Source organism: Dermacentor albipictus, unplaced genomic scaffold (genome assembly GCF_038994185.2).
Source record: "Dermacentor albipictus isolate Rhodes 1998 colony unplaced genomic scaffold, USDA_Dalb.pri_finalv2 scaffold_35, whole genome shotgun sequence".
In the NCBI taxonomy this organism is placed as follows: domain Eukaryota; kingdom Metazoa; phylum Arthropoda; class Arachnida; order Ixodida; family Ixodidae; genus Dermacentor; species Dermacentor albipictus.
The window spans coordinates 2013899-2040805 of NW_027225589.1; the positions used below are offsets into that span (position 1 = coordinate 2013899).

The 26907-nt window shown below is 44.3% G+C and overlaps 1 protein-coding gene across 3 annotated transcripts in view; it reads right to left on the reverse strand.

Moving 5' to 3' along the window:
• The window catches only part of LOC135919710 (uncharacterized), a 106264-nt gene that overhangs the window by 15104 nt on the left and 64253 nt on the right, over nt 1-26907 (reverse strand). Inside the window, exons 5-6 of one of the 3 annotated variants that reach the window (XM_065453570.1) lie at nt 13076-13108; nt 12397-12482 (exon numbers count right to left, since the gene is read on the reverse strand). In XM_065453570.1, the coding sequence (XP_065309642.1) occupies nt 12469-12482; nt 13076-13108 (47 nt within the window). In that variant the 3' untranslated portion in view covers nt 12397-12468. Of the gene's footprint in view, nt 1-12392; nt 12483-13075; nt 13109-26907 lie in introns of all 3 variants that reach the window. The other 2 variants (XM_065453571.1, XM_065453569.1) reach the window with 2 other exon arrangements.

Sequence of the window (26907 nt, forward strand, 5' to 3'; positions counted from 1 at the left end):
TAGTGTCATGCCTTGTGAAGGCCAAGTTGATCTCCTCTGGACACTCCATGTTTGGAGTATACGTCAGAACTACGGTGTAGGTCCACCTATACCCTCATTCGAATCGAGAAAGTTCGACGCATCGCGTGACTCTCTTCCCATGGTAAAATCATGTAGGTTTACGTAGCCCAACAGTTCCTCGACAGTGTACAACTTCGGCACTCCTCAAATAATATAAGTGTCTTACAGGTAAAAATAAGGCACTCGTGCTGAGATTGAAATCCCTGAGACTGACTTGCAACTGAGAAGGGCATCCACATGCTCTTCTGTCGGGACATCTAAAACCAGTGCCCCTTCAGCGGTGAATCGTGTCCTAACGAATGATGCGCCAAGAATTTCTTCCATGTCCGCTTTCCCGTTATTTACTTTTCCAGGTCAGATCCTTCAGTTAAAGGTGTAATTATAACTGGAACTCGGCGGCTTTCTCTTTGCACTAGTGCATTGGCCTGAAACCTTCATCGTCCAGATCTGTTATATCAGGTATATCCAAATCATCATAAGCACTGACTAGTCCTCTGTTTCTGCATAATTATATTACTTACATTCATGGTTGCTCTCAGAATCAGTCGGTTGCCTTTGGTGCGGTATTAAGTCAGACATAGTCACGATGGAGGTGTGGCTGCTACTAGATATTGCTCTTCTGCAGGCTTCTATCAAACCGGTGGCTGGCTAAGGCCCTACAGCCTCTGATAGGGAAGGCACTTTGGCGAGTCGTCCGGTGTTTTGGACAATTCTTGTTGGTAAAACGTCGATAAGATGACATATTATCATCACCGGGAGCGATGCCTCAAATAATACAGAAATTTACAGAATTGCGTCTTAATGCGCAGCATTCTTTGGCTCGGCTCATACTTTTCTTTTCCTGCGTTTAGCCCAGTTTGTTCTGTCTTCCCTGTTTACCCACCCTAAATGTTAGGTTGGTTCTCGTCCAGTTTTGGTTTACCAACCCCACATTTCTTGTTGGTCCACCCCTATATCGCTTCGAAATTTAGGTTGATCCACTCCCAAAATTGAGTTAGATCACATCACAGTTTAGTTTTACCCACCCCAAATATTAATATGGCCAACTCCAAGTTAAGCATGACCCACCCCAAATTTAGGTTGACTTGACCCAAATGTTAAGTAAGCAAACACTTCAATTTAGGATGACCCATTCTATAATTTACTTTGGCCCACCCGAAATTTTATTATGGCCAACCTCCAAATCGAGCATGACCCAACCCCAAATTTAGGTTGACTTGTCCAAAAATTTTAACATAACCGACCTCCGAATTTACGTTGGCCCATCCCCATATCACCCTCGCATTTAAGATGGCGCACCCCCATATTTAGCTTGACCAACTCCGAATTTAAAATTACCCACCCCCAAAATGTAGGATGGCTCATCGCAAATTTAGGTTCGCCCACCACAAATTTTGCGATGGCCCACCCTCCACTTCAGGAATGGTATGATGGTATGAATAATTTTATTGGGTCCTGAAGGTCAACCGTAGGTATACGCGGAACGCTCCCACGTTGGGACTGTCAGGCCGAAGCTTTCAGCCACATCGCGGACCTTCTGGACTGCCCGTAATCGGTCAGAGAGTGATTCACTGTGTAGCATTTGCCACCACCATTCTTATTCCTTGTCAAAGTCTGTGAAGATTGTGGGGCACTGCCGAAGCATGTGGTCAAGAGTAATGATGTTATTGCACCTATTACAATTGGTTTGAGTTTGCCTCCCCGGATAGATACTGTTAATAGAATGTTGACTTCAGTACGTCCTTGCCTGTAGCAAACGTAATGTGACCGCTTGGACTCTTTAAAGCTTACTGTGTGGCGCTGGGTATTCCCTTCCGCTTAAATAATAGTGCTTCGGGATTTCGTTATATGGTAATAATCGATCCCTGTTTTCCCGGCGTGAAGTGTAAGTTGCTCGGTATTGAAGAGCATGGCTAGAAAGTGTTCGTGCTGCTTCATTTGCCAACTCATTGAGGTTTCTCCGAGTTCCATCCACCACCCCCAGATGTGCAGGAAACCAGCGGATTTCGATCCTCTCACTGCTGACTTTGTCTGGTAACCTTGTTGCTATCCGTGCGACACAACCGTTAATAAATTTGCGTATGGATGTTCTAGAACAGCTTCAAATATGCGTCCACCAATTAGCCCCGATGGCTATGGCGATTGCTACTTGTGCTACTGTTGGGTCCTTGGTATAGATGGTGTTGGCATCCCCTATGTTGCCATGAGTGTCTACAACAGCGGAGGTATACGCATCCTTATTTTTAATCCAGGCAGCGTCAACGAACCCCGCCTCCTGCATGTGTTGATATATGTCTTGAAGGAGTGCCTTGGCCCTTGCCTTCCGTCTCTCGATGTAAAGTGCCGGGTGCATGTTGCCAAGGAACGCGGCCGTCTTAATTGTTTCTCGTAGTCCCGCTTGCGAGTCTGTTAATAATTATCCTTTGTTTGTATGGTTCTTAATTTCTACTCCTATTTCTTCAAGTAGCACCCTCCCAGGTCGTGTCCCCATTAGTTTCTCCTGGTTGGCCACCTGTTGAGCCTCAGCTATCTCTTCTATTGTGTTATGCCTCCCTAGGCGCAAAAAGCTACCATTGGACGTGCTGAGGGGAAGTCCTAGTGCAGTTTTTATAAGTCGTCTGATGAAAGCGTTTAGCTTGCACTTATCAGCCTGTGTACGTTGTAGCATGCCTGCCACGTACGAGAAGTGGCCAACGGCGAATGCATGTACCAATGTTATGGCACTGTCTTCTTCTACCCCCTTATCATCATCATCATCATCATCATCATCATCAGCCTTCTTGCGCCCACTGCAGGGCAAAGGCCTCTCCCATGCTTCTCCAACAACCCCGGTCATGTACTAATTGTGGCCATGCCGTGCCTGCAAACTTCCTAATCTCATCCGCCCACCTAACTTTCTGCCGCCCCCTGCTACGCTTCCCTTCCCTTGGGATCCAGTCTGTAACCCTTAATGACCATCGGTTATCTTCCCTCCTCATTACATGTCCTGCCCATGCCCATTTCTTTTTCTTGATTTCAACTAAGATGTCATTAACTCGCGTTTGTTCCCTCACCCAATCTGCTCTTTTCTAATGTCTTAGCGTTACCCCTATCATTCTTCTTTCCATAGCTCGTTGTGTCGTTCTCAATTTGAGTAGAACCCTTTTCGTAAGCCTCCAGGTTTCTGCCCCGTAGGTGAGTACTGGTAAGACACAGCTATTATATACCTTTCCCAGTTGAAAAACACAACAGGAAATTTTAAGAGTCTGTCGTATTTTGGGACGTTGTTTCTGTAGTTCTGTTGCCTGTAGTTCTGTTGCCTGTAGTTCTGTTGTCTGTAGTTCTGTTGTCTGTAGTGTGACGTCCTGTAGTAGAAAGTTGTGTAGTTCTTGATCAATATTTAATTAAAAATTGACAGAGACGTCCGTAAGGTTATGTAAATTTGTTAGTACAAAAAAGAAAAACATAAAAGTTAAAAAAAAATTAAAAAGAAAAACGTCGTCACCTAGGATTCGAACATGCGACCTCACGATTCCGAGCCCGGCATCTTACCACTGCACCACCCCTGACATGCTTTTCGAGGGTACGTTTTGGCCATGTGAACAGTACGACGAGCCGATGCGCTGATGTTTACATTTGCATTTTGAGAGCCAAGATCCGCTATCACTCCACCGCGTCAAGTGCCGCATCTCTAGAAGAGCAAGAGTGTTCGTACCATCGACGTACATCTTGCAGTGCTAGAACATCGATTTTGATGTACGATATCCTTATTAAATAAGACATTCAGAAATAGACAACGTTGACTTTTAGGGTTATTACTGCTAGTTTCGACAGTTGTCTCTCGTTCTTTACACTTTTGAGCGCGCATATAATTCATGTGTTGAATGCAAAACAGCTAATGAACATTCGTGGATGAGAGTTCTTTCTGACAGCATACTGGCTTCTCACGGCAGCACTGTACCAGATTAATGAGACCCGAGCGAGACAGCTTTTCACGCAACTTTGTGGAACAACCCAAATCTTCTTTTCCGCTTCGCATAAGCTTGTGAAATATTCCTGGGAAATTAACTAATGTGTCAGTGTAACAGCACATGTAAGTCCACAGGCCTGTGTGCCACATCTTACAAAAAAAAAAAACGGATACGCAGCCATTCCCGCAGATGGTATGATTTTGATCAGTGGCCGATTTTGAGGTGGCCGGTAGGGCGTTGGTGGTGCCGCGTCGTCACGGCACAATTGTAACTATTCGCCACGTCGACTTTATTACCGGTGTCGGCGCCATCAGCATTGCCGGCTTCAGAGAAGGGCGAGAAGCCCGACTTCAGAACTCTTGTTGTCGCGACAGAATGCTTCTGTTGCGAAATCAGAATTTCTGTCCTAATGTCAGAAATGTCTCCCAATTAAGAAATGTCAACGACTTCTGTCGTACAACAGAATTTCTGTAGTTGCGACAGGAATTCCTTTTGTCTTTTTCAACCGGGCACTACAGAAGCTTGTCGCATCACACAATTTCAGTGCACTTCTGTTGTCATCATTGGGTACATGTTCCGCCGATAGGTTTCTGTTGTGGAACAGTTCTCTGTAGTACAACAGAAGTTTGTCCATTACTTCAGGAACACTTCTGTTATGACAACTGGGGGCCTGTTGCAATGATAGGCTTCTGTCGTACAACAACATTTTTCTGTAGTACAACAGAAGTTGGTCGCATTACTTCAGGAACACTTCTGTTGTGACAATTGGGGGCCTGTTGCCACAATAGGTTTCTGTAGTATTTCAACAGCTCTCTGTAGCACTACAGAAGTTTTTCGGGTTACTTCAGGAACATTTCTGTTGGGACAACAGGGTGCCTGTAGTGATGACAATTTTTTCTGTAGTACTACAAAAATCTGTTGTAGAGCTTCAGCTTTCTGTTGTAACAACAGACATACGACAGACTATACTTCTGTAGTAGCAACAACAAATGTCTGTTGTACATCAGAAAAGTCTGTCGCTCCATCAGGAATCTGTAGTTACTACAGAAAAATCCTGTTGTACAACAGAAATTTCTGTAGTACTACAAAAATCTGTTGTAGAGCTTCAGCTTTCTGTAGTAACAACAGACATACGACAGACAGTACTTCTGTAGTAGCAACAACAAATGTCTGTTGTACATCAGAAAAGTCTGTCGCTCCATCAGGAATCTGTAGTTACTACAGAAAAATCCTGTTGTACAACAGAAATTTCTGTAGTACTGAACACAACCTCTGTTGTCATTTTCAACTGGGTTCTCTTGAGGGATAATGGCAACCTGCTGTTCATGATTTGGGAATGCCTGCCAAACGCACCCCAGCCCATTCTTATTCTTCTGATTATTTCCGTCTCATGATCCGGGTCCGCCGTCACTACCTGCCCTAAGTAGATGTATTCCCTTACTACTTCCAGTGCCTCGCTGCCTATTGTAAATTGCTGTTCTTTCCCGAGACTGTTAAGCACTACTTTAGTTTTCTGCAGATTAACTTTTAGACCCACTCTTCTGCTTTGCCTCTCCAGGTCAGTGAGCATGCATTGCAATTGGTCCCCTGAGTTACTAAGCAAGGCTTGACCAGCGGATCAGCGAATCGCAAGTTACTAAGGTATTCTCCATTAACTTTTATCCCCAATTCTTCCCAATCCAGGTCTCTGAATACCTCCTGTAAACACGCTGTGAATAGCATTGGAGATATCGTATCTCCCTGCCTGACGCCTTTCCTTATTGGGATTTTGTTACTTGCTTTATGGAGGACTTATGGAATTCCACGCAGAAGTATAAGAACTTGTTCTGACTTGTTAGATATGTGTTGTATCATCCTGCAATTACATCCATTCGCTTGCAGAAGTCATAGCACTCTAATACTCTCCACCTGCCTGATTGGTTCTCCATTCTTGCCGTATATGTCAATGCCGGGTTCTTCTACTGGAATATATCCGCTCGACTTGCGGCCACGCTTACTGCTCCGTAGTACCATAGTTCTGACATTTTGGCAGAACAGTTCAGTCCCATAGCCTCAAGTATTGTTTCCACCACAAAAATGCTTTCCTGCAATTTGGTCTCTGTTTGTCCCATATTACCTTCGGCACTCCAGATTGTTACATCATCTGCATATATTGCAAAGTGGATACCCTCAATCTGCGCGAGAGCTCGAGCCACTTTTGACATTGGCAAATTAAATAACATGGAACATAGGACAGACCCTTGTGGTGTCCCACAATTTCCAAGTTCCAGGGTTGTCGATTGGAGTTCGCCTAACCTGAGACAAGCAGAACGGCAACCGAGAAAGACTTTGACTATATTGTGCAATTGCTTACCCCATCCCATCTCAGAGAGCATATCCAGTATGGCCCTGCGTTTGATGCGATCAAAGGCATTTTCTACATCTAGACCTAGGACAGCTCTCGTATGTAGAGGGCCAGCAAGAATAAGATGATGTTTGATTAAAAGCATTGCATCTTGAGTCAAAAGTCTAGGACAGAAACTAATCAGGTTATGCGGAAGATTTCTGTTTTCTACATACTTAGTCAGTCTATTGAGTATGACATCCTCCATGGTTTTGCCTAGACGTGATGTTAACGATATGGGTCTTAGGTTATCTAGATTGAGTTGCTTGGCTGGTTTTGGAATAATAATTTTGTTAGCAATTATCCATTCCTTAGGACAATCATCATTTTTCCAGAGTTCGCTGAAATATTCTGTTAAATATTTTAAAGAATCATTGCCCAGGTTTTTAACAGCCTATTGGAAATGCCATTTTTACAGGCAGCGGATCTACTGTTCACGTCGTACAGGGTTGCGCGAACTTCGCTTTCTGTGATGTCTTGATCCATAAGCTCAGTATTCCCCTGTATATTCAGACTGGTCTGTACTCTCATTGCTATCGTTAATTGGTAAATATATAACTGCGAGCCGATACAGAATGGCCTCCTCCATTGTGTCTGACTCTCACGACTGACGAGTCGTGTTACTGCTGTTGTCCTATTATATTTCGTGTCGTTGTTATGAAGCGAATATCTACGTAAGTTCCAATTTCCACCTCGTTGTGGGAATTTCCACCTCACAATTTGCACCTCGATGTGACATCAGCCTCGGCGAGGGTGCGTGACCAGCAGGTGGCATACTTCAGGGGCTTTGGGCGCACCCCCATATCACCCCACTGCCACATCACCCCGAAATTTGGGTTGCCGCAGTGTCATATTAGCACCAAATTTACGTTGGCCCATTCCCAATCGCACCAAAATTTACGATGACCAACCCACATATCAACCCTAAATTTAGGTTGACTCACTGTGAAATTCGAGTTGGCCAACCCAAAACCCATGCATTTTCTACGGAGCCATGTGTGTTGCCATGGAAAAGGTATCACGCTTTTCGCATTAGCAAGGCAATTTTGAAAAATTTCGCTACCAAAATAGCCAGGGTACTCGCGAAGGAATGCTACACATGAAATCTAAATGGTGCAGCCGTTGAACAAGAGCTCCGCATCGAGGTACTTAGAATGTCCACCTCCACCAAAGTGTCTCGCGAATGATGTCGCAAAGACGATGGACACCGGGTACTGGACAGCAAGCGCTACGGCTGCATTTAGCTTCGTGCAAGTTCTACTGATGACGCCCACTTCCTTTACGACGGAAACGAGATGATTTTCTGTGCAGCAACCGACAGGCGTCTGTTTAATGCATTGGATAAAGTCTAAGCTTCCTCAAACCAGATCATCACAGCAGTGTCCATTCCAAGTCAGCGTTCGAACTCGTACGGCCATCTATATAGAAATGCAGAAACATTGTCATCGAAAGAAAGGTTGCCAGCTGGGCAGCGTGAATACGCAGCTTTTCCTTCATGTTGCGATTCCCCCGCTCGCTAGTTAGTTTGATCTGGCGCTGCTCTCGGTATGGAAAGCTTTTGAGTCACTGCATACACGGTGTATTTCCGCAGCGGAATGCAACACTAGTCAGTTTATTAAACAAACTACGCGTTATTCTCTCCTTTTTGTTGTCTGCGTAGGGATGAATGTGCTCACCTTGTTCAATTGGCATCCATATCTTAGTATACCTACGAAAGTTACAACTTGCTTAGTTCACCGAGGGAACGAGAGAAACCAAATACTAATATCGTATGATCACGTGAAAATAGGGGAAAAATTGTGGCGAAACCCATCCCGCATGACTATCAACGGTAACGCAATTATCATTCAATCGATGTAGTGACACCGTATAACTGAATTAACGTATGTATTGACCTGTAATTGCCCTTTGAGACATCCCTTGCTCTGGCTATACTTATACGATATACATTGTTTCAGGTGTCAGGGCACACGGCTGCGCCACTCACTTGCCAATGTCGCCTAGTGAGCACGACAGCGCAAGGACGACTGTATAGCGATGACGCAGTGCCGATGGTATAGAAAAGACGGAATGAGGCTGCCGGAATGACCAAGGTGATATGATGATGGCGGCTTATCGGGAACAAGATGAATCCGAAATGGTTATGATAGCCCAACCAGTGCAGCCTGACGACGCCTGCATCAAGGAAGTGTAATACGAGTGTACAGAGAGAATTGCGTGACGACGATCGTACGATGGCCACCAGATGAGAAAGCTGGAAATAAGACGATGACACAAATACGACGGCATGACGACAGTGGCGCGATAACAGGTGTCTGATAGCGACTGTCTGAGGACAACACAATGATGAAGATGGCATGACGATGGCGGGTAATCACGGATAAACGAGAGTATGATTACAGTAGAATGACAAAGATTGAGTGACATCAGCGAGACGAGGAAGCAAGTATGATAGCAAAGACCCGACGACAATGGTTCGACGTTGTCAAGCGATAAGGATTTTGAATTGACATTGAGACGTTAACGGAATGATAAAAGTCCGATGACGAAGTTTACATGACGACGGCATGACAATGAATGTGTGAAGATCACATTATGACGTCGAAGTGTTGACGACGAGGCCTCAGGAAGACGGCATGACGAGAGCTACATGACGAAGCTGGAGTAACGGCGATGGAATAACTACAACCACAGCACGATGACGTTATGGATGACGAATGTAGGACAATGACATATTGACAACACTGGCGTCACGTTGATGGCATGAGTCACAATAAAGACGCAGGAATGACGATGACGTAACAATCACAACCGTATCACAATCACATTATGACACCCAATGCATGACAACTGTACGAAGCTGATGGCATGACGAGAGCGAAATGAGGAAGGTGGAATAATGACGATGCGACAGGATCCCAACTATGAGCGCACACTTAGTTGCCCAAGCTATTAGACAACTTACGCTGATGTGTTGGCGTAGAAGGCATGAAGGCCATGGCATGACGGTAGCCAAAGTAGAAAACTGGAATAATGATGGTGGAATCGCCATTAACGTGACGACAATAATATGACAATGACAATTTTGCGATGATGCGTGGCAAAGGCCACATTACGATAGCCTAATTGCCAAGCTAGAATGACGACAATGGAATGAGCACTACGTCATCATGACAAAGGTATGACAACATGAAGAGAGCCGGATACCGAACCCGAAACGATGAGGACAGAACTACCACAATGGCATCACGCTGACACTATGACAGCGAATGCGTGGTGAATGTATGTCGGCTGTATGACCAGGATAACACCACGACGACTGCATGACGCGAGTGTTATAAGAAACCTAGAATGACCATTGTATCATATCCACGATGGTATTACGACGACAAGCACGCAGTCATAGTGGCCGAAGTCATTCAGCCAATTACGCCACTTTGTAGGCGTAGTAGGCATGACGGCAATGGCGCTACGAGAGTTAGATGAAGCTGGAATGAAGACGATAGAATGACCACAACAGCATTATGGCCATGGTCACATACACGGTCACCCTAGCTGGTAGGCAACTTGGGCTGCTGTTTTGGTCTGGCAGGCAGAATAGATAGATAGATAGATAGATAGATAGATAGATAGATAGATAGATAGATAGATAGATAGATAGATAGATAGATAGATAGATAGATAGATAGATAGATAGATAGATAGATAGATAGATAGATAGATAGATAGATAGATAGATAGATAGATAGATAGATAGATAGATAGATAGATAGATAGATAGATAGATAGATAGATAGATAGATAGATAGATAGATAGATAGATAGATAGATAGATAGATAGATAGATAGATAGATAGATAGATAGATAGATAGATAGATAGATAGATAGATAGATAGATAGATAGATAGATAGATAGATAGATAGATAGATAGATAGATAGATAGATAGATAGATAGATAGATAGATACGGTTGAAAAGCCTGAAGTAGGTAAGTAGTGCTAATCGCAGTAAAATGATGCCGATCCTACGCATTTTAAGAATCGTTGTTATCGGAAGAATTTAGCAGGTAGCTGACAATCTACCATTATTTCACAGAAACACGACGATGACCTCATTGAAGACGATAGTATGGCAGCAATGGCATCCTTACTAGGCCCTCCGTTCGACCAGAGCTTATGATATGGCAATTCTTGGGTGTACATAGGTGGTGGACGTGAGTGCAACCTCGAGAAAGATGGACTCTGAGAAACTCCCCGACTACGTATTACACTACTTTGCGTACCTATGGATATGTCATAGGGCCTATTATCAAATGGCAGTGAGATTTGTACTAGGGCGAAGAAATGGTAAAACAATATTAGCTTCGGCAATCGCGAGGTTTACACATTGTATTATCTGCTACCAGGAAAGTTCTGAAGAAAGTAGACCTGCGCCGTAGATAGTGCAGTCTAACCAAGGAGCTTTTAAAATAATTTATCCTTGTTGAACTCCTTGACTCTATCGCAGCTCCTTAATGTGCAATCTGTAATGAGGAAAGAAGACGAGAAAGTTGCACGGAAAGCATGCAACGAGTGTTTCAAAAAGCTAGGTGGCTTTGCAACGTGAGTAGGAAACTCGGAAACTATAGAATTTTTTTTTATTGATTGATGGGATGCTGTTTTCTGGGGGCACACCGTTCAACGGGACCTTAAACAGATTTCCTTTAGATTCCCAGGGTATTTATTTATTTATTTATTTATTTATTTATTTATTTATTTATTTATTTATTTAACCTATTTATTTATGCTACCCTCAAGGCCTGAAGGCATTACAGAGGGGAGTGGGAAACGGAAAGCATAACATTGAAATAAGGAAAATAAACACTATGGCGTATTAGTAAATATTAATTATAGGTAATATTATGTAATATCTTGCCTAATGTCTGTAAGTACGACAGACAATGTAAACAAAATAACACCTTGATAATTCCTGTTAGTACAATGTTAACCATTGTCGTCCTTAGACGTTTGCAAGTACGGCAAGTAAACGAAATAACATGTTAATAATTCCTAATTATACAATGCTAGCTGATGCCATACAAAATAGTTAGTTGTTGACACTAGATACAATTTCACCGGGGAGGTGCTTCCACTGCCGTGATGATCTGGGCAAAAAATTTTCCAGTTGAAAATGAGCAGGGTGCACCGTTCGCTCAAGCTATGCTACTAGGCTTCCACACTATAGGGTGAGCAATAATGGCGGGGCACAACACTGATATTGAGAACTCCTGTTTGAAGAGCACTTTTTTTTATCCGGAAGTTCATTCGTTCATACAAAAATGGTTCAACAAAGCGTACTCGAATGACTCCAACCAGTAGGAAGCCTTCTACAGATCAACAAATTTTACTAGTCTTGTAAGAGCTCTGACTCGCTTATTGTTTCGATCTTTCCTGTACGCATGTTTGTGTCACAAAAAATATGTTTACATGGGCAATAACGGAAGGAAAAAAGCCATCGTGGCCTATTGAAAATAACTTGACTGCCAAACTGGAACGGAGAGATTTGATTTCACTACCACTCACACAATATCTTTTTTGAAGAAAAGATTGGTGAGACAGGAACCTCTGTACAGCAATATGCCACGAATGAGGGAAAATATGCTTCGCAATAAGACGCGGCTTCAGCATTAGTTTGCTACGTTTCTAATTACGGCAGGAACGGGTAGATTTTGACACACTTTGCACTTGCAGTTGCCCTCCTTGCTGGGAAATAAAAGCGTCGTGTAACGGACAGGTACGTTGGAACATTTGAAAACATGGGTGCAGCACCACTATAACACCTTCTAACAGGTGAATAAAACTTTCCTTAGAAAAACTATATTTTATCCAGGGTATTTTAGCTTCGGAAAGAAATCAGGCATAGCCTTCTGCCAACTTTGGATAAGTTTGATCTCCGTGGTACTTCCAGTCGTGGCAGAGAAAAAGGTTAAATTTTGCGCTATTCGTAAAACCATTCATACCTACTCGGAGCGCTTGCATGCGTCTCTTGTTGCAGAGGCCTCACTCAATCAACTCATGTTGAATGTTGTAACACCATCACCTGGCCCTTACTGCAACAAAACATACAGAAGCGACTTCTTTTAATTAGGCTTCCGTCACCTGTATATGATCGTTCCCCCTCTACCTTTACCTATTTTCCCATATCCTACTCATGGGATATATTTTCTGCATTTTCGGAAATTAAAATATTTCAAGGCGAGCGCCAGCGGCCATTGCCTTCCGATCTTCCCCGTTGTTTGTTCGCGCTGTTCAATTTTAAACCTTTGCCACTACGTTATTTATGTGACAATGGCGATTGTTGCTACTCCCCTGGCATTCTATCCCGCTGATGCTAGAACAGAAGACAGGAAGTACGCTGGGTCTGGTGCACAATCATTTTTGTCCATTCTCTCAGAGGGAACACGCACGAATCATGTGAGCAACTATGAGTACGCATACGACAAGGACACACTGTTGATAAAGGACCTGCTCGGAGTTATGGTTTTTCATACAGTTTCCTTTTTATTAGCGTTTATATCATGTTGTGCCTCATTTTATGCCTTTGTCTGCACTTGCTTATGAGACATATTATTATTATCTCTGGCTGTGAATATTCACAACAGCTCGGAAAACACAAAAAATTTGTTAATACTTTTTTACATACCTATGGCACTTGTAGCACGCCGTTGCTTCCTTGCTGTAAAAGACAAATTCGAAAAAGATTATTTATTTCTTAATACATGCACTTCGTATAGCCCGTAAATAACAATTCCCAATGCTTCTGTTGTTTACTATCTTGATTTTTTTCATTCCACTATAGTTGTCACAATCATGCGGGCTGTGTACGCTGCTAATACTTATACTATTACTAATACCGTAGTGGTAGAATATTTTCTCCAAAAAATGTTATAACTAGACGTACGCGTCGATATAATGTGCGACACCTGCATACACTAATAATCAGTGGCTACTGCTTTAACTAGGCAAATACTAGCAGGTTACTTAGTATAACAAGCACAATCTTCTGAGTGTGTAAAGGTAGTTAATACTATTCACTGCCTGCTGAAGCTAATGGGACAAACTCAAACATTCATACTTTACATGGAATACAAACTACATGGAACTAAGCCGGTCGCGGAAGTGGTATTGCAGTACTAATGCATGTGAAATATGCGTACTAACAATGCATTGGAGCCGATTTGGTTTATGCCGCCTGCATTGTCATATAAGGTCGATGTCACATTAGGTAAAAGTATGCAATGGTAAAAAATACATAACCGTATCATTTTGTTACTGGGCTATGATTTGTCGTTATGTTTACCGGGTACATTGACTTCGGGTAAAAAACCCGGCAGAATGACTTCGGGTGACAATGTAACCTACTCCACTACAGCTCTTTGGAAATAGCAATTCAGGAAACCGTGCAAGTCATAACTTTACTCGCATCTATTTCTTATGTTGTTGAACGGTTGACGAATCTCGGTCATGCAGCGTTTAATGCGAAATAATTATGTATTCCATGAGGCAGAAAAGCCGCCGTTGTAGGCAACGACTGGCACGAAAAGTCATCATCACATCATGTGACGCCATCAGCCTCTTGTATTTCGTTGTTGAGATTACTTAAGGGACAGGAGTGACAACTAAGGTGATGTGAATGAATCTGAACTTAGGTGCATTAAGCTGGATAAAAGAGTATTAACGCGGAATAAAACAGATTAAGGAGGATAAGCGTTGCTACAAATTTGAGGAATGTGGATTTCATGAAACTAGTCATAGGGTGCTATAACGTAAAACTATTCCAAACTTTTCTATTCCAATTCTGGAATCACGCCACCGCGATTGCTCAAAAACTATTTTGGACCACCCCCACTACACCCGTCTATCACGCCACATCACAAAAACCGCAATAGCTCCCCATCAGATATGGTGTGTACGCAGTGATTGTGCATAATTTGACTGAACAAAGAATAAATAATTATTTCTGATTCTACGCCTTTTTGCCATTAGCGCTTGGCTATTGGCCAAAGTTTTCTGTAGGCAACCACTTCACCTGCCTCTTACGCGTCTTCAAAAAAGCCGCAATAACTGATCGCGTCAAAGTAACGCGTACGCGTTAAAGATGCAATGATATGCCGAACAAAACTAAATTTTCTTCTGAATAGTCGCAGGCTGCCCCATTCCGAAAGGAATAAAATATAGCTCCCGCCAATCGCTCAGGCGCTGGCTACTCGCCCCTGCCGGATAGCATGTGTTTACTTGCGTGTAAGAAAACTTTTTGCGCGGCCGTGTAAAGTTTTCGAGAACGTTCGGCACGTTTCCGATCTCGTTCTGCCAACTTTTCTCAGCTGAGGATCTGTTTTAGCGTCATTCTTAAGCTTCCGTTGCATGCCGTCAGGATTGTCGACGAGCCACCGCAAGCTAAATAAAATAAAGCGACCAATCGCAGACTCTGGCACCCCCCTATTCATCCGGTTATCGATATTCAGTGCTGTTCCTCGGCCCCATCTAATCCCTCTCCATTTGAGCATGCTCCTCTCCTCTTGTGCGCCAATTAGATAAGACAAGCCACTCTGTGCAGGCAATGTTATTCGTTTTTCAAGCAAACAAAAGTGGCCTCCTACGAAGGAGGAGAGCATTTGATTGGTTTGTTCTGACAACCCTGTGGGTGAGCGTCCGACGCTTGCGTCAGCGGTTACGCAAATTTGACGTCAGGAGATAGGAATAAAAATATATTGGAAAAGTTTTACATTACACGGCCCATAGTCAGGGCGTTTTTAGCAAGGCGATTTTTTAAAAGGTATCCAAAATAAATATTCTAATCACAATGTGCCCGGTACTGCGGTTAATTAGCCCAGCGAAATTCCTCGACACTTTTCAACCCCTGATGTAAAATCCCTAAACATGAGTCTTTCAGGTATTACCGATAAAATTAGTTCCTATCTAATATATATTGCGAAATGTTAGGGCGCATAATTTATTTGTCATACCACTCCTATATGCCTACTGTGCTTGCTTAGAAATCACGCACGGTCATTTCTGATACATCCGGTCTATGCTGGATGTTCTTCTTTTTGGCGCTGGTGGGCAACAAAAGCTATTATTATTAGGTTGGGCTTACACTTTAACGTGTTGATGATATAACGCGGCGTCAGTAATTGCAAATTCTACTCACGTTGTCTTCATAAAGGAATAATGTGATTAAAAGAACATGAAAATCAGAGAGAAGGGTTAAGCGAGAGATTGAAACGTCGAATAATATAGGGACACGCATGTCGCCACGTTTATCATTTTGCGGGAAATTCCAAGACGCATAACCCCTTCCGCAACTATCATGAACTAAGTAACCATTTCTTCATGCGCAGATTTGAATATTAAAGGTCTAGAACGTAACATTTTTTATAAGATTGATTTTTGCCTAATATGAAGCTTCATATTGCTGTCAGCAACACGAAAGAAATGCTGTTCTGATGCATAGTAAATCCCTTTGCCGCAGATTTGGCGAGCGCAGTTCTAGAAAGTTGGGGTTGGTGCTGCATCTACATGAGAAGGGCATTTGTTGTGTAACTTGGGGTAAGGGATTTGCGGCGTTTGCGAAAAGCGCTAAACGTCGTTCTTCTGCCTTTCATAGTGATACCGTCAACGTCGCTGCTGAACCTGTTGGGATCTCGGGCCACGAGCTTCGTACTGCGGCTGTGATCGGCGCATCATAAACCACGGTACATCAATGCAGCTCTTTACTGTGAGCGCTACAGACGGCGCTTGTGTCTACCTCTGGCTCACATGATATCTAATTCGGTACCCGTTGGCGGCGATCAGCTACAAAGGGACCCTGTGGATTGTGCATTGTTGGGATTTTTGACGTTTGCGAAAAGCGATAAACGTCGTTCTTCTGCCTTTCATAGCGATACCGTCGACGTCGCTGCTGAACCTGTTGGGATCTCGGGCCACGAGCTTCGTACTGCGGCTGTGATCGGTGCATCGTAAACCACGGTACATCAACGCAGCTCTTTACTGTGAGCGCTACAGACGGCGCTTGTGTCTACCTCTGGCTCACATGATATCTAATTCGGTACCCGTTGGCGGCGATCAGCTACAAAGGGACCCTGTGGATTGTGCATTGTTGGGATTTTTGACGTTTGCGAAAAGCGATAAACGTCGTTCTTCTGCCTTTCATAGCGATACCGTCGACGTCGCTGCTGAACCTGTTGGGATCTCGGGCCACGAGCTTCGTACTGCGGCTGTGATCGGCGCATCATAAACCACGGTACATCAACGCAGCTGTTTACCGTGAGCGCTACAGACGGTGCTTGCGTCTACTTCTGGCTCACGTGATATATGATTCGGTACCCGCTGCCGGCGATCAGCTACAAAGGGACCCTGTGGATTGTGCATTGTTGGGACTTTCGACGTTTGTGAAAAGGGCTAAACGTCATTCTTCTGCCTTATATAGGTGAGTGCAGGTTCATAGCGTTGTAAACTGTACCTCAGTGCACGCCGCAAACCCCAAGCCCAGTGCCTATGATTATATATGTACAGTATGGGTGCCGTAGCCAACGACTACAATGTAACTGTAGTGAAAGGCTTCGTTTTCATGCAGCTGCTGGTTTCTTTGTTACTTGGTGCCCCAGGGGGCGACTCATTGTTCTTATGTTTTCTGCTGCTCATCTCCTAAGCTGCAATGGTGACATTGAAGTCAGTCCCGGCCCTCACAAGATAGACAAGGTTCTAGATGCCCTAAAGGGTGCCGAATGTGAGCCTGACAACTTTCAAAAAGAAATTAGCAGTAAGATGAAGGACATTTTATCAGGTATAACTGACCTTAAGAAACGCCTTTCGAAAGTGGAAGCTTTGCTAGACGATTTTTTGGGAAATGACACAGTGTTATCCGAACTCAAAAAAAGGTGTCGATGACATCAAAAGCGATCTCTCATCCTTTTCTGATAGGTGGTATTCTGAACCTAACATAGTTGAACTCATTGATGACATCAACAATTGCCTGCGCAGAAAAAAAAATTGATATTGAAAGGCTTGCCCGAGGCAGAGAAAGAAAATTACGAGGCTTCTCAAGCTGTCATTCAAAGATTCTGCAGAGATCACCTTGGCCTCGATGTAACTGATACTGAACGTGCACATCGCATTGGATCTCGCAGGCAAGAGCACCACCGGTCAGTTATAGTGAACTTTCTACACTACAAGACAAAATTCAGTAATCTGGCTATTTCCGACAAGCTAAAATGTTTGAAATGAAAAGTTTGGATAGATGAGAACTTTTTACCTCGAATACAATTCGTGCGCAAACAGCTTCGTGACCTTGCACGAGCGAATTGTAAACCCGACGAAAGGTTTAAGCTATCTTTCGATAAGTTAAAGATAGGCAAGAAATTATATCGGTACCTGCATTCCGAGGACAGCATCGTAGAATTTGTCCAGCGAAATGCAAACCTATTACACCGTCGCCACGCGCAGAAAGACCATGGGACACATAAATTTTCTATAACTTTCGCCAAATTTCGTAGCATCCTTAACAAACAACATCAGCTTACTTCCATCCACGCTCGTAATGCATATGTTATAATCGGAAAGGAAACATGGTTAACTCCTGAATGTATAGCTATTTTGACTTGCAAATTTCAAATTTATTCACTGTTATTCGGAAAGACCGTGTGAATAGAAAAGGAGGCGCTGTCGTAATAGTCGTAAGAAAGCATGCAAAGGTAAAACCCATTCCTACTGACAGCATTCTTGAATCTATTTCAGTTGCATGCTATTTACCAATTATAGCTTTGGTTATTGAAGCATGCTATATAGGCAACCTTACTTTCTGCAAGATTTTTCTGAGGAACTGCAGCATGTATTAGGCTCCATCCAATCCGAATATAATAACTCTCCCATAATTTCGGCCGGTGATTTTAACTTTGCAGGCACAGAGTGGCGTGCTTTAAAGTCTCCTAGCAAGCACCAGACACGCGATGTGCAGATTTTGTTGACGTTTTAGAATATTTTCTATTGTCTCAACTTGTCGAAATCCCTATGCGGCACAATGAATTTCTTGATCTTCTTCTAACAAGACACCTCGAAAGTGCTACCGTCGATGTACTAGAGTATATTAGTGACCATGGTGTCATACATTGTACCTTTAAAACGCCAACCGTGAAGAAACCGCGACAGAAAAAGAGAATTTATGACCATTCTAAAGCAGATCCCGCAGGCTTCAACTCTGAGCACTGAATTTTACCTGTCATTCATGCAAACTTATGAAAACTGTTCGTTGCAAGATAACTGGATTTGTTTTTCTGAAGAGTTGTTAACATTGCGGGACAGATACATTCCACAAAAATGGATCTATGAAACAGCAGACAAGTCGTGGTTTACACCAGAGATTAAGCGATATTTGAATAAAAAGAAACATTTGTTTCGAAAAGCAAGAAGCGGAAAATCTGTTAAAGCTAAGCCAGAATATTCATCGCTTTCTAAAGATCGTGCATTACACATTGAGGCCGCCAAATATACATATTTTGAGCAGGATTTTTCGCAATTTCTAAAGGCAGATTCAAAACAATTTTGAAAGGTCATTTCTCCCGCATCTACAAACATAGAGTTACTCACTGTAACACCTAGAGGGAAATCTGGTGCCACCATCTATGGGAGTTTCTTAAGGGAGTACCGTGCCGTCATGGGAATGACGGTATATGTATCCGCGAGGCTCCTGTTGGCTGGTGTTGTAAGAGCCTTCGTCTAAAATGTGGATATGGCTACGCAAATAACACGTTGTCAAAGTAAAACCTTCATAAAATATTTCCATTCACGCATATTACATCTTTACTCACCTACAATGCATGACCAAGCGAAGAAAAGCGAGAACAGACAACCAACTGTTTGTTGGTTGTCGTCTGCCCTCCTTGTCGTCTGCCCTCCAACTTTAGTGACCCGCTGATGCTTTTTACGTAACGTGTAGTCGTACACGCAATAACAAGTTCCCATAGTTAAACAAAACATGTTTTCGCGCAATAATAAAGCTAAAACAGCTTTTCACGTGCTGTTTTAGTAGAAAATGAATCATTGTGACAGATGGAACGGTACTTGCCAAGCGCGTCTTCAAGGTGTCCTGTCTGTCTGAGAACGATGCCAATCCAAAGTCACAAAGTACCGGCATTTCCATGCATACCTCAGCGCAGCAGCGCCAGATCTCCCTCTAGGTAATGTAGTGAGAAACTCTATGCCTACAAAAGCGCTACCTGTTTATGACACTCAGACTGTCGCTGCAATTGATGTCGTGAATGTTGCTGATCGGTTTAATTTTTTCTTTTGTAGTGTATTTAATGACGAAATGCTCCCTGGATATGTCAACACAGTTTTCTGATAGCTTTCTGTTTATGGAATGTATTACTGTGACAAGTGGCGGTATTGTGAAAGCTATTGAGCGTTTGTCATCGTTTTCTAGTCCTGGTCCTGACGGTATTTGTACTAAGCTACTAAATATGACAAAGCACAATTTTGCTGTTATACTTACACTATTGTTTGAACAGTGTCTCAACACCGCCGAAATTCCAGACAACTGGAAATTGCCACATGTGATACAAATATACAAAACCGGCGACTGAAACAAGCTAACAAACTATAGGCCTATATCCCTTACGTCTGTTGTATGCAAACTACTTGAACTCCTTATCTTCTCAAATCATGCAATACATGGCTAGCAACCAAATTCTATTTACAAACCAGCATGGTTTTCAATGAGGCCGGTCATGTGAATCCCAGCTTCTTGAACTAACTACAGACATCCACCTTAACCTTCACGAATTTACACAAACTGACGCCATATTTGTAAATTTTGGTAATGCCTTTGACCGTACATGTGGCTCATGACCGCCTCATATATAAAATGAAGCTGAATAAAGTTGACGAAAAATAATAAACTGTGTTCATAAATATTTAAGTAACAGACGACAAGCTCTCGTAATTAATAATGTCCGTTTGTTATTTGAACCTGTTCAGTCTGCTGTGCCTCAAGGTTTCGTTCTGGGACCCACTCTATTTTTAATTGATATAAATGATATTCATCAGGGCATGGACTCATAAATCCGATTATATGCCGACGACTGCGTTCTGTATCGGCCATTAAAATGTAAGGCTCATTGTGATAAATTACAAAATGACTTGAACAGGATTGAAAGATGGTGCTCAGTCTGGCAAATAAGCGTAAATACCTCAAAAACTAAACTTCCGAGATTAACTACTTGCAGTGCGATTACGAAACACACATACTTCCTAATGGAGAGGCTCTAGAAACTGCAGAATTATTTAAATATCTGGTGTTCATCTTTCTCCTACTTTGTCTTGGCATAATCATGTGGGTTGTATTGTTTCCGCTGCATGTAAATCTCTTGGCTTCATTCGTCCAACGCTTCAAGCTAATAGTGATACCAAGCTTGCATATACCACCGCACTTCGTTCAAAGCTCGAGTATGCCTCATCTATATGGAACCCGCACCAAACGCATCTTATTAACAAATTAGAATATTTTCAGAAGAAGGCAGCGCGATTTATTACAGGTAAGTATTCACAACATTCAAGCATCCCCAAAATAAAACATGCCCTAGGACTCATCCCATTGCAGACTAGAAGAAACATTTCTCGGTTTACTTTCTTCCATCAGCTTTTTCACCACCCAAATATCTTCTCTCAGGCACACAACTTACCAGCCAAATGGAAATTCCCACGAATTGATCACGAATTTAAAGTCGAAGAACTATTTTCACGGACTAAACTATTGCAATTTTCATGTCGGCACTTAGCCATTTCAGAATGGAATCGTCTTCCAAGTAATATAGCCGAAATAACGGACCATAATATATTAAAACAAGCCCTTATTGAAACATTAGGAAATTAGAAACATTTACATTTTTTGCTGCATTCCTTCATATGTCAGTGTATATAAGATTGTTTGTATAATGTGAGAATTATTCGCGTATGATGTCGAATGAGACATGATGTAAAGGTTGCATAGCATGTGCGACTTCATATAAGGATATTTCACTTACATGCACGTTGCCTTATACCTTTGTATATCAGTTGTTCTCTATCAGTTGTAATGCCCAAGCTGGGCCTTTATGGTAAATGAATGAAAAAATTAAAAAAAGAACGTAAGCCTTTATCAGGAAATAACAATATAATCTTACAGCTGCGAATGAATACGGTGTTAGTAAAAATGTATACAAAAATTATATTTTTGGCGACAGTACTTGCCAAGTACTTGCTAATTTTGCAGCACTTGCTAATTTCAATATCCAGCATGATTCTCACCAATATCCAGGCCATGAGTCTGGAACAGCGAAAATTTTCGTTCTGACTCCAATATTCAGTTGTTAGCATTGCTGCGAGGCAGACACAAGCACGAATATTGTTTATGCAAGGCGGATGCTGAAGGCACCAGCTGACACTAGAACATGGCGACCTAAGCGCCCCAGCAACAAAACGCTTCTTCGTCATCGTCTCTTGCCTGCACGTCTTGTTCAGCATCACGACACTACGCCGCCGGGGATGGACTGCCGACCCGGCGCAAGGGATTATGGCCCGCCGAAGGCTTGCAGGATGGGCTTTAAACGGGAAAGGTGATCAGCATCGCTTCTTGGCTGTACAGACGACGGGCCTCGCTCTTCACGAGGAATCACGTGCAGGCCCACACGACGAGATGGTGACCACGGAAGCACGAGGGAGCCACGTAAATACTGCACGTCCCTATGGAGCGTATCGTAATGGGACTTCTGAGAAGCCTCGGAATCAGTGAGGCGAGCGCGGGAAATCTGACGGGCCAGTGCTGCCATAGAAATCACGTCGAGGGCATAAGCGGTATGCGACTGTGTGACTTGTGGAAGTACAGTTCCAGGGGCGTAACGATATCATGGCCAAACAGTAGATAAAACGCTCCGTAACCTGTAGTATCATGGTGCGACGAATTGTACGCGGAGGTGACATATGGCAGAGTGACGTCGCAATCCTGGTGGTGTGGAGAAACGAACATAGCTTGCATGTCGGTAAGCTCCTGTTCAGTCACTCTGTGACACCGTTAGTCTGGTGATAGTAAACAGTGGCTATTTGGTGCTCAGTAGAGCATAGGCGCAGGATATCATCCATGATCTTTGAGAAGAAGTGAACGTCCGCGGTTCGTGAGGAGCTGACGTGGAGCACCGTGGTGCCGGATGGCATTGTGTAGGAGGAAATCCGCGACGTCAGTGGCACAACTTCTAGGCATTGCTCCTGGTATAGCGAAGCGCGTGGCGTAATTCCTTGCAACAGCAATCCATTTGTTGTCTTTTATTCAGAAAGGAAACGGCCAAATAGGTCGAGTGCCGCGCGAAAAAAAGGCTCTGTGGGAATATCGATGGGTTGTAAAAGCGCAGCTGGAGCGATGGGAGTGGGTTTCCAGCGTTGGCACAGGTCGCAAGCAGTCACATACTGGCGCACAGAGCGCTAGAGGTCGGGCCAGAAGAAACGCACGGGGCTTGGTCAAAGGTGCGAGTAGCACCAAGACGCCCGCCAGTGAGTGGGTCGTAGAGGTGTTGAAGCACGGTGCGTTGAAGGTGCCCCGGTACGGCCAGCAGTAGGTCAGCGACACTGAGGCGCAGCTTGCGTTTGTACAGGGCTCCGTCGGACATACAGAAGAGACGCAGGGATAGATGCGGAGTTCGTGAGCTTAACTGATCTATAATGGTTCGCAGAAAGGGATCACGGCGCTGTTCATCGTACATGTTGAGGAAGCCTAAGATGGACATAACGCTTGTGTCGGATTCGAGGTCTGTGGCTTCCGGTGGGACAACAGGATGGCGACACGAGAAGTCGGCGTCCTGATGTACACGGCCTGATTAGTACGCTATAGAGAAAGTGTACTCTTGTAAGCGCAAAGCCCAACGCGCAAGGCGCCCTGCAGGGTCCCTCAAATAGGAGAGCTAGCAGAGCTTGTGGTGGTCGGTAATTACGCGGAAATGGCGACCAAATAGGTATCGGCAAAACTTTCCTATCGCGCAAACCAGCGCTAGGCACTCTCGCTCCGTGATACAATAGTAGCGCTCGGCCATGGACAAAACACGGCTTGCGCAAGCGATAATGCGCCCTTGACCATGCTGATTCTGGGCAAGAACAGCGCCAATGCCGTGACCACTAGCATATGTACAAATTTCTGTTGGGGCTGAAGGGTCAGAATGGGCTATAATTGAGGAGCTCGTCAAGAGTCTGATGAGTTCTGTGAAGGCTTCCGCCTACCGCTGTCCCCACGCGAAAGCGACATCGTTCGTTAAAAGCTCGGTGAGAGGGCTGGCAATGTCAGCAAAATTTTGAACATAGCGACGAAAGTACCAGCCTAAGCCTGCGATGTTTCGAACGTCTTTAATTATGCATGGCACTGGAAAGTCTTGCGCGGCGTGAACATTGGCCTGATCAGCCAATGACCGTTACAATGTGCCCGAGAACAGTAATTTCCCGACGACCGAAGTAACGCTTGGACGAGTTGAGCTGAAGTTTCGCGGCGCGAAACACAGCAAGGATCGTCGCGAGACGCTCAACGTTGGTTTCAAAGGTTGGAGCAAAAACTAATGCGTCGTCGAGATAACACACACAGATGGCCCACTTCAGGCCTCGAAGAAGTGCGTCCATCATGCTCTGGAACGTCACTGGGGCATTGCAAAACCCGCAGGCCATGCCTCTTAATTAAAAAAAGTCCATCAGGTGTAATAAAGGCTGTCTTTTCGTAATCATTTTCAACAAAAGCGGTCCGCCAGTAGCCCGAGTGGAGGTTATTCGATTAAAATATTTCGCACCATATAAACAGGCACGTGCATCAACGATACCAGAGAATCAGTACAAGTCATTCTTGGTGATCTTGTTCAGATGGGGATAATCAACATAAAATCTACAGGTGCTGTCTTTTTTCTTGACCAGGACTACCGGTGAGGCTCACGGGCTAGCGGAGGCTCAAGGGTGTTCTTTTTCAGTATCTTCGCGACTTTGGTTTGAATGATGCTGCACTTTGCTGCAGACACGCGGTATGGGTGGAGATGGGCGGAACTTGCGTCGCCTGGCTGAATCCGATGAGCGACTACGGCTGTCTGTGCGCGCGGGCGGTCATCAAAACCAAAAATATCGCGGAAACAAAAGAGAATGTGCGTGAGGTCTTCAGTTTGAGCTGGAGAGAGGTCGTTAGCGATCATTTTGTCGATGTTCTGGTAGGGTGACGAATCCAAACGGGTACACGCGATGATAGGGCTGACAGAGGCAGAAATAGCGGGTGCGAGCGGAGATATCTCGTAGTCGTGCACAAGCGTCAGACGAGCCACTGTCATGTTACCAGGAAGAACATGTGCAACAGGTCCAAATTTAAGAACAGGAAGCCAAGTAGAATCATCGACAATGGTGACAACGGTACTTGGGAGCACGACGACATACAGCACAATAACATCGACAAGCGGAGAGAGGTTGTAGTTGCCATCAGGAACATGTGGTCGAGCGGTAAAAAGCACAGTAATAGCGGCTTGATGTGGTAACCTGGTGAATTCGGTAGAACACAGGAAAGGATGATGTGCATCAGAAACGAAGTAGCCATCAGAACGAAGGTCTAGCTGCACGATAGCTGTAGCGCAGTCTATTAGGGCAGAATGCGTTGAACGAAAGCCCAGCCCCAAAACCAGGTTATGCGGACAGCACTCCAACACAAAAAAACATGACGCTTTGGTTGCCGGCAGTCGCTACTCGTGCTGCACACATGCAGACAACCGGTGGCGTACTGCCGTCGACAATGTGTACTGTGCATGGTATGACAGGTGTGGGGACCTTTCTGAGTATTTCGCGAAGGGCGGCGCTCATTACAGACATCTGCGCACCGGTGTCGACGAGGTGCTGGACTGGGACTAATCCACCTCTAAGTCTAACATACTTCCAAGGGTAGACAATGTGATCAGAGGATTAGCAGTCCGGGTCGTTCATATAGCGTCACCTCCGGAAGCTGGACCGACTAGTTGTCCTGTGGCACAAATCTGGGGGAAGAAGAGCGGCGGTCCTCCGGCGAACGAGACCAACCACTTAAGGGCGATTGTGACCGGCTGGTTCGGAAGGTCACATGTAGGTTGACGGTATTCGTAGATGAAGGACGTACGACAAAACGGGGAGCACCTTGATCTTCACGGTTCTACGGGAAGCTCCATCTAGGGTGCGGTGACCAAAGACTGTGGCAATTACGAGTGATATGTTCAACATGCGAGCAATCGAAACAAATCTGCCTATCGTCCGGTGTTCTCCAGTCGGTCGAGTAACGACGGCGAGTTTGAACCACTGAAAACGGGAAAACAGTGGTTGGGCGTGGCCGGCCCTGGCTTACAGTGGCATCAGAAATGGGGCGGAGTGACGGGATGCCTAAATATGTTATTTCTTGTCTGTCAACGGCCTGTATAAGCGATACAGAACATCCGTTGTCTCGGAAATGTGGACGAGGAACGGCGGGAGATATGATTTCGAAATTAACCGCGTCAAATTTTCTTGACCAGGCAGAGAAGGTCCACGTGGCTGTTCTTCACACGAAGACGTCGAAGCTTTATTTGGTAGCCTGTTGAACTACCGTGTAATGCGGCGACTCTTTATCAGTTCAAAATGGCAGCACTCTTTGATGATCGCATCCTAGTCATATTTCGTGCAGATAAGCAAGTTGAATGCGTCATCTGCTATGCCCTTCATGATGTCGCCAATCTTCTTCTCGTTCATGTCTTCGTCAGCTTTACGGCAGTGCGCGAGGACATCATGAATATATGTCTTGCAAGATTCTGTTGACGTTTGAGCACGGGTCGATAGCTCCTTCCTCGTTTCTAGCTGTCGGCCAAAGAGCATTGCAAAATGATCTAGAAGTTTCTGCTTGAGACGTCCCAAATCATTTTGCCTTGCTCGTGGGTGCTGTACCACGCTAGCGCTCGGTCTCGGAAATAGAATGTCACATACGCTAGCATTAGGGTTTGGTCCCAACGATTATTTTTGCTTACACGCTCATACCAGGAAATGAAGTCTTCAACGTTCACACCATTGATGCCATTTAAGGTCTCTGTGTCTCTCGGCTGGGTCAGCACGATGGCGGTCAAAGTCTGTGGCACCAGAGGTGTGCGGTCAGGCATTGTGGCGCTTTCGCTGTTGATTATCCTATCAGCGCTCTCGCGGCGACCGCTGCTGAGCTCCGTGTTGGTACCCGGCACGTACACCAGAATGTTGCAAGGCGGAGACAAGCATGAATATTGTTTATGCCAGGCGGATGCTGGAGGCACCAGCTGACAATAGAACAATGCGGCCGAGGCACCCCATGAACAACAACACTTCTTCGTCATTGTGTCTTGCGTGCACGTCCTTTTCTGCATCGCGACAATGTTAAGAGAGAGGTGCAGCTGAACTTCCTTAGAATACAAAAATGGCTTAATAGTGACATAGTAAAAAGCACTTCGAAAGCCTCTCTGGCTAGTAATGGCAGCA